At 43.7% G+C, this 9,121-nt stretch overlaps 1 protein-coding gene across 2 annotated transcripts in view; it reads left to right on the top strand.

Annotated features, from left to right (window-relative positions):
* HGSNAT (heparan-alpha-glucosaminide N-acetyltransferase) overlaps window positions 1–9,121 on the top strand; it is a 56,827-nt gene that overhangs the window by 15,256 nt on the left and 32,450 nt on the right. Inside the window, exon 1 of one of the 2 annotated variants that reach the window (XM_079140619.1) lies at window positions 4,991–5,385. The exons of the other annotated variant lie outside the window; for it this stretch is intronic. Coding sequence (XP_078996745.1) covers window positions 5,136–5,385 — 250 coding nt within the window. The 5' untranslated portion in view covers window positions 4,991–5,135. Of the gene's footprint in view, window positions 1–4,990; window positions 5,386–9,121 lie in introns of those variants that run through there. 2 annotated transcript variants of the gene reach the window in all.

The raw sequence follows: 9,121 nt of genomic DNA, 5'->3' as shown, positions 1-9,121 counted from the left end.
CACCCAGACTTATTCTCCATCTTTGCCCATCCCATTTAGGAATGCTCCTAAAGGTTCCATTCTTAGCCCTACATGTGTTGTCTCATGTGGCCTCATCCCTTCCATGACATCACTTGCTGATTTTTCTCAAATATTTAATTCTCCTGAATTTTATCTCAAATTTATTTGCAGATCACATTGACATATATATGATTGATATCCAGTATATAAAAAGAACTACAACTCAACAAGAGTAAACAATCTAATTAATGGCCAAAGATTTAAATAGACATGTATCTAAAGAACAACTCCAACTCAAAATTTCCCAGATAGCTCTTCTTTCTTCTGAATCTTCATTTGTGTTTCCTACATCTGGTGGATGGCAACCCATCCATCTGATCTCCCAAGCTAGAAACCTACGAATCATCATTTACTTAAAGGAGGAAATATTGTTGATTTTTAAAAACAGCTTATGGAGGGAAGTTTACATGTAATAAAATGCAATTTTAAGTATACATTTCATTGAATTTTGACACATTTATATACTCATGTCACTACCCCTTCTAATAAGAAACATTTCTCACTCCTGAAATTTTGTATGCGTCACATCCCAATCAATCCTTTTCCTACTGCTGGCCCCAGTCAAGGACTCTGCTTTCTTTTTAGGCAATTTAGAATTTCTTTTCCAGGGTTTCAATAAATAGAAGCATGTGTGTCTTGTTTGTTGTGCTGCTATAACAAAATGTCTGGACTGGATAATTTATAAATTGTATAAATTTATTTTTCATTGTTCTGGAGGTTGGGAAGTCCAGGATCAAGGGACCAGCAAGTTCAGTGTCTAATGAGATCCCTATCTCTACTTCCAGAGTGATGCTTCACATGATGGGAAGGGTGGAAGGAAAAATTCTTTTAAAAAGGTCCTAGGAAAAGCACTCATGATCCAATTATCTCCCAAAGGCCCTACTTCTTTGTACTGACGCATTGCAGAGTAAGTTTCAACATGAACTTTGGCGGGACACAAACATTCAAACTATAGCATATGTACAGTATATATATTTTGTTTGTTTTCTTTTGCTTAGTGTAATGTTTTGACATTCATCTGTTGTTATATATATCTGTGGTTTATATCTTTTATTGGTGAGTAGTACTCTGTTGTATGGTGTACTACAATCTGTTCATCCATTTACCTGATGATGAACATTGGGTTTCCAGTTTGGGGATATTATTAAAAAAACTGCTGTTAATGTTAAAATTGCACATTTGTGTATACATGTTTTTCACTTGTTTTAGGCAATATATATAACTGGTCAGGTAGTTATATGTCAATGTTTAACCTCATTTAAAAAAAAAAATTTTTAAGCTGTTTTACAAAGCATTTGAATCATTCTACATTCCCACTAGTGATGTTTAAGAATTCCATTTTAGTCTGTTGGGTGGTGTGCACCTGTGATCTCAGGCTCAGGAGGCTGAAGCAGAAGGAACGCAAATGGGAGTTAACCTCAGCAATTCAGGGAGACTCCATCTCAAAATAAAAAATAAAAAGCTCAGTGGTAGAGCACCCCTGGGTTCAATCTCTATTCCCAAAATACAAATAAATACAATAAAAATCCATTTGAGCCAGGCGCAGTAGCAAGTACTGCAGTACTACTACTCTAGAGGCTGAGGCAGGAGGATTGTGAGATTGAGGCTAGCCTGGGCTACACAGTGAGACTGTCTCAAAACAAAAGAAACAAAAAAACCAAGACTTTTATTTCATCTACATCTTTGCTAATATTTGTTACCAGTCCATTAAATTATAGCTTTTCTAAGTAGGTATATAGTGCTATCTCAGTGAAGTTTAAATTTGCCTTTACCTAAAGACAAATTATACCTTTTAATATGTTTATTGGCAATTTATATATATTGTCTTTCATTAAGAGTCCAAGTCTTTTGCCCATGGCGGGGGTGGGGGAGTTCATTTATTCCTTTTTTTTTAAAGTATTTTGTTTTAGTTGTAGGTGGACACAATACCTTTATTTTTATGTGGTTCTGAGGATCGAACCCAGGGCCTCATACATGCTAGCCAAGTACTCTACCACTGAGCCATAACTCCAGTACTCATTTGCTGTCTTATAATTAAATTGTAAGAGTTCTAGCTAGGCATGGTGTTGCCTGCTTGTTATCCTATCTACTCAGGAGGCTGGCATTGAGCTTGTGATCCTCCTGCTTCAGTCTCCTGATTTTTGGGGGATTACAGACATGTGCCATTGTGCCCAGTTTAAATTTATTCAATTTGAAAATTCTATTGTATATGCCATTTTTTTCAATGTCAACATCCAGTTACTTATCTATTAGGAAATAAAAATACAATTTTTGTATATTGACCTTGAATTCTTGACTTTATCAAACTCACTTGTTCTAGTTTTTTCTTTTTTGTGTATAGATTTAAGGTTTTCCATATATATAATCTTGCCATTTCAAAATAGAGCCTATTTATTTTTAATTAAAATTTTTTTTGTTGCTGGGGATTGAACCAGGGTATTTTCTGACTAAGCCACATTCTTGGCCCTTTTACTTTGAGACAGGTCTCACTAAGTTGTTTCGGGTCTCACTTAATTGCTGAGGCTGGGCTTGAATTTGAAATCCTCCTGCCTCAGCCTCCTGAGTTACTGGGATTTCAGGCATATGCCACCATACCCAGCAAATAAAGCCTATTCGTATGCTTTTATTTTTTCTTGCATTATTGCACTGACTAGGACCTCCTCCTGTACAGTGTTAAATAGAGGTGTTAAAGGCAAATATACTTGCCTTATGATTGGAGAAAAAAAACATTTAATCATTCATGTTCTAAGTTTTTTATAGATGCCCTTTATCATACTTAGGAAGTTTCCTTCTATTTCTACTTTGCTAGGAGTTGAAGAGGGCTACATTTTGCCCAGTGTTCTTTTCTGCATCTGTTGGTCATAGAGGCCATATGACTTGCTTTGGCCAATGAAATGTGAAATCATCCATTTCTTCTGAGCAGGAATGTTAATAGTCAGTGTAGGATTTTGCTACATTGCCTTCCGACTGCACCAGTAATGGTAGAAGCTCCTGCTGCAATGAAGCATTGGAATGAGCTTGCATGAGGCCCTGAGTTCGATCCTCAGCACCCCATAAAAATAAAATAAAGGTATTGTGTCTACCTACAACTAAAAAACAAAATTAAAAGAAACAAACTTGGTTGGGATAAATCCAAGAGATCAGAACTATTCATTAGCGTACTATATTTTAATGGAGAAGATTTTGCCCTCAGGAAAAACTACGTGTCTTCATGGAGCTTACATTCTTATGTAAAGAAAACAAATGTACACTATCGTGTCAGAAATTAGTGCAATGAAGAAAATAAAGCAGATGAAAAAGGATGTCAGATGGAGGATGTTTTAGTTTTAGGTGAAGTTATTGGGGAGGTCTCCTTAAAGGAGGCAACAATGGAGCTGATATCTGAATGAAGTAAGGGAAGGAGCCATGAGATACATGGGTGGAGAGGGTGTTCCAGGTAAAGGGAATAGCTCATATATAGCCCTAAGACACGAACTCCAGATTCTCTTAGGAGGGTGGTGAGCAAGTTGAAAGAATTGTCCTCTGAGAGAGAAGAACAGGGCCACCCAATGACCCCTGTGGTTCAAGCCCGGGTTGGGCCAGAGAGGGCCACTACTGAGCAGACCAGCAGTGATTTGTAGACTTGCTGCAATGGCTTTGCTAGAGTGCTCAGACATTAGTGTCCCCCCGCATCTGGGATTCTGAACACTCCATTCAGGTCTCAGCTCCTTCGTTGCCTTGTTTAAGGAGACCTTTCCCAATAACTTTACCTAAAACTAAAAGTAGGGCAGAGGACAGAGAAAAAAAGAGAGTAACTAGACCTGTCCCTGACATTTTGGCTAGGGGCTTTACTTGAGAAAAATAATTTGAATTCGAGACTGAGAGTGTTCATGATCATTACTTTCTTGAAGGTCATTCTCCACCTCATCAACAGTTTCCTACTGTCCTTAGGAAAAAGTGTATACTGTCTACTTAACCTCCTGTCACCTCCCTTCCTTCATAAAACTCTGCTCCAGTTGCACCGGATTTCTTTCGGATCCTTTGCTAAGCTGTGTTCTCTTTGAGTCCTTACAAAGGCTATCCCTTCTGCTGGAAATGTTCTTCTTCACTTCTCCTGGGTAACATCCTCAGGACAAAGGTAAACGCCAGTCCTCCTGGACGCTTTCCAGGCGGCTAGTTTAGGTGTTGTCAAATGCTACCTTAGCATCTTATCCTAACATGACACTAATTACACTGTTTTGTAAATTTAAAAAAATCAAATAATTCAGGCATGCAAAGAAATAAATTTTTCAAAAGTCCCCGAGTGTGCACTCATATACCTATTTATTACCCAACTTAAGTAATAAAATACTGCCAACTGAAGCCCACTGTGAAGCAGGCTTCTGTTCTTTCCCTACCCACAACTTTTACTTGAATTTCCTGTTCATGTTTCCCTGTGTGTCTGTACACTTCTATTACATACGTATATTATCGAACTTACCGTACTGCTTTGCTTCACTTTATGACAAAGTTATTCTGCAGCCTGCATTTTCCCCTCACCCCTACTTCTGAGATTCACCCATGTGGATACGGTGAGTGCCTTGAACTTCATCAGAGATTGACAACAGGTTTTTCAAAGCAGTAGTAACACTTGGTGGCTTTTAAGTCGTGTTTCCTTCTCTAGATAGAAAACGCCTGGGAGGTAGGGGTGGGGACACGACCCTTAAGTCTTGCTTACCATGATCCTTCCCGGAACGAGGGACAGAGGTCTCTAATACCAATTAGAGAACGCCTGGGTGCAGGAATTTAGCAGAATGTTGCCCAGAGAAATTGTGAAGGACTGGGCAGCCAAGACTCCGGGCCTGCGGGAGACCTTGTCCTGTGGATGTTCTTGGATGTTCTCTCCCGGAAGACAAAAACACCGCCGCAAAGTGTAGAAAGTCTTGGCTCTTGATAAGCTTCCCCTAGGGCAGGATCTAGAGAGGCCTGGCCCAGCCCCGGCGGGGCCTGGTACGGCCCGGCCCTTCGGCCTTCCCCACCTCCCGCACTGCCCTCCGCTCCTCCGCCTCCCCCTCGGTGACTCAGGCGGCGGCAGTGACGGCATCGGAGCGGAGGCGATGACGGGCGCGCGGCCGCCCACCGCGGAGAAGCGCCGGGCGGAGGAGCGCGGCGGCCCTGGAGCAGCGTTCCAGGAGGCGGCGCCCGGGAGGGAGCGGAGGCCGGAGAGAGCGGCCGGCGACATGCGCGGGATGCTGGGCGCGGGATGGGGGCTGGCTGCGCTGCTGCTGGCGGCGTCTATGCTGAGCGCTGCGCTGCTGGCCCCTGGCGGCTCCCCAGAGCGGGACGGGGAAGCCGAGCCGCAGCGAGGTGAGTGCGCCGCGGCCCTGCTTTCCTCCTCCTGCCGGCCCGCGGGCGCGACGAGCTGTGCTGCGCACCAGTGTCCCCCCTGCGGTGGCGTCTCCCAGCTCGGGGCGCTGAACCAGTCCTCCAGAGCCAGTTTTTGTTCGACTACGATGTTTGAGCTTCCCTCGGGACGGGAATCTGGTTAGGCACGTTTGGCCGCAGCTGCAGGCACCGCGCGGCCAGGGCAGGTGGTGGTGAGCGCAGCGGAGTAGCATCCGGACAGCACCCACCCGAATGGGAAGAGGCCCGAGAGAGGCTCGGCCCGCGCTCGCCCTGCAGAGGGAGCGCCGTGCTGGAGCGCGCGCCCGCCTTCACCGAGAGCGGTGCTGCGAGGTGGCCTGGCGCCCTCGTCCGCCCACTCTCCGCCAGGCTAGGGGCATCCTGGCACATCTTCTGGCGACTCTTGGCTAATAGTATACCTTTGGTCGGGAGACATGTTACTCCACAAATGCAAAGCTAAGTAGGAGACAGAGTAGCCGAGGAAAGGATTGTACCGAAAGCTACGCCTCAGCTGATCTACTGAATGGAGAGACTTATATAAAAACGCGCCCCCGCCCCCCCCGCCCGCCGCACCCCAAGCCCCTCACGAAAGAGGACAGGACGGTTGAAAAGTAAAGTCCTGTGGTGTCCTGCGGGGTAGGCAAGCCGGGCGCTGAAGCGCGGGCCTGGAAACGTTGCTGGAGCTGCGGGACGCTGAGCACGTGACCCCTGGTCAGAGAGGGACTTTTCCCGGGTTCGTTTTCCTGAGTGAAAGTCCAACATGCAGTGATTGAAAGGCGGCGGTGGAAGGCCACTGCCTGAAGCCTAAGGTCGGGTGAACTTTCCCGTGAGCTTCCCTTAGGCGAACTATACTTGTAAAGTGGTGGAGCTGCAGCAGAGGCTGTGATTTGCTGGGAATCCACAGTTAGGTCCGACGCCTGGGCGGGGCTTGGCGGCGGGCGGGGATTGGCATTTTTGCGCCTGGATGATTGCAATGTGCAACTGAGACAGGAGAGGCGCTAGATTCATCCCGTGATTCCCTAATTTGCATGCTCCCGGAATTCACTAGGGGACAAAATAGTGAAAAATAAACGTTCCATTGCCTCTAAACTCTTGGCTGAGGATCCCCAGAACCCTAGAAGATCATTTTCACAAGACCCTCCCCAAAGGATGGTTTGGTCAGGGACTGAGGGGTGTGTCAAGTTCACAAACCCCCTTAAGTCAGTGTTTGGGGGCAGTCTATAACCTGGGAGGGTGAGTCACTTGCCTCTCTTCCCCCTCCTTTCATCCCCTTTTCTGTATCAGAACACGGGAGTTTGGGTGTCTGTGTGCGGAGTTCAGATTGCCCTTCTCCCCCAGTCAGAATCTTGTAGGAGGAAGACATAATGAATTCTAAAAACCGTCTCAGCTGATGACATTTTATATACTGCCTCCCTCAGCCGGACCCCAGTCTCCAGTCCATTTGCTGTATTCCCCTCCTTTTATAATTGAAAGAACTCCAAGCTGTTATGTAATCTGCCCATTCACAATTTGCCAGGGATAGATCCCATCCAATGCTGTTCCTCTATATTTTAGCAACAGTTAGCAGCAATACTTCTTTTAGGGAAAAAATGATATTTTTCTTTTCTGGTGCTGGGGATTGTACACCCAGGGCTTTATACATAAAAGGCAAGTGCTTGACCACCGAGCTACACTCCCTGGCCTTCATGCTAGTTTTCTTACGTGTGCCATTCCCATAACGTTCCTATGAAGAAGAAGACAACCAAGCTTTTTGAACAAATTGAAGCCCATATTTAGGCTGGACAACATTCTACTAAGAAATTCATCTTCATATGACTTGGGGGCTTAATATAACTTGAAAAAAATAAGGAAAATATGTATTGAAAAATATGCTCAGCAAAGGATTGGGGGTGTAGCTAGGTGGTAGAGCACTTGCCTAGTATGTCGGAGGCCTTGTTTTTGATCTCCAGGAGGGGCAATGGTGAGGGGGAACTTGATTCAAAAATATGCTCAGTGTTTTAGCTTTTTCATCACTGTGACCAGAAGAACTGAGGAGAAGAACATAGAGGAGCAAAATTTTATTTTGGTTCAGTCTGTGATCTGTCAACTCCATGGTTCTGGGCCCAAGGTGAAGCAGAACATCAGGGAGGAAGGACACTGTACAGGAAAGCAGCTCTGGACACAGAATAGGAAGCATGGGGGAGAGAGAGAGAGAGAGCACATGCCACTCACCAAGGACAAAATATAAATCCCAGAAGCTTATGCCCAGTGACCTGCTTCCTCCTGCCACACCTTACCTGCCTTCAGTTATTACCCAGTTAATCCACAGTAGTGGATTAATCCACTGATTAGAGTACAACTCTCATAATGTAATCATTTTGCCTCTGAAAATTCTTGCATTGTCACACATGAACTTTGTGACAAAATATTCATGAGCAGAGAGCTAGAACCAAAAATTAAATATTCAGAAATGAAATAGTGTACTGATATACAATAGCACATTAATCCCTGCAGTATTCAAAGTTGACTTTATTTGGTTTATTTTCCACCCAAGACAACATAGGAAGAGAAACAAAGAAAGAATTGTTCTTTTGTCTATAATGCCCCATGAAGGTGGCTCTGGCATTTCTTAGGTCATTTGTATGGGAAGTTGAAAGCGTCTAAAGCTGAGCATCAGGTTCAATTCAGAGTTGTACCTCCACTCCATTGGGGCTGGGGATGGAACCCAGGGTCTCCTGCATTCTAGACAAGTGCTCTACAACTGAGTTAGAGGTCTGATTTAATGGCTTAATAATTGCATTGTGTGTGTCTGTGATACAAACTGATTTTTGTTTTTAAATACAATCAGCCAGGCATGGTAGTGCAGACTTGTAGTCTTAGTCACTTGGGAGGCTGAGGCAGGAGAATTGCAAGATCTAGGACAGCCTGGGCAATTTAGCAAGACCCTGTAGCTCAGTGGTAGAGAGCCCCTGGGTTCAATCCCTAGTACAAACAACAAACACTGCAAAAACAAACTATAAAAAACCCCATTCAAATGATGCAAAAAAGTACAAAGAAATGTGTCAAAATCTCTGGCCTTACAGTCAGTCTCTATCTGTGGTCTTCAACCTCAGGTGCACGTAAGAATCACTTTGGGGCTGGGACTGAAGCTCAGTGGTAGAGCGCTTGCCTAGCGTGTGTGAGGCACTGGGTTCAATCCTCAGCACCATAAATAAATAAATAAATAAAAGTATTGTGTCCATCTACAACTAAAAAAATATATATTAAAAAGAAGAATCACTTTGGAAGGATTGTTGTTGTTTCTGATTGGACAGAGATTCTGATTTAATTGGTCTGGAGTGGGGCCAGCACACAGGTATTTTTCTTTTCTTTTTTTTTTTTTGTTTAGAGCTTTCTAGGTAATTCTGATCTTCTGCTGGGACTGAGCCCCTCTGCACATCCCCAAATGACATAATTAGTAATGATGACAATCAAAAACTTTCAAAGTCTAAAATTCATATGGAAAATCTAAGCATATAAAACAAGAATTCTATCCACCACTAAAGATTCATAGAAGTTTGAGTAAAAAACAAGTCATTCCACCCATGAAGGTAGACTATGATGATGTATAGAAAAATTACAGAGGAAAAGGTGGATACATAGTTAACTCTAAAGTTGAAAAGGAAAATAAAACTGAATAGGAGAAATGAAAAAATGTATTAAGACAATTATGACAAAGATG

The sequence above is a fragment of the Sciurus vulgaris genome (assembly GCF_902686455.1).
Source record: "Sciurus vulgaris genome assembly, chromosome: 5".
NCBI classification, from domain to species: Eukaryota; Metazoa; Chordata; class Mammalia; order Rodentia; family Sciuridae; genus Sciurus; species Sciurus vulgaris.
Note: the sequence above shows the minus strand (reverse complement) of the source record. Positions and strands in the feature narration are given on the sequence as shown.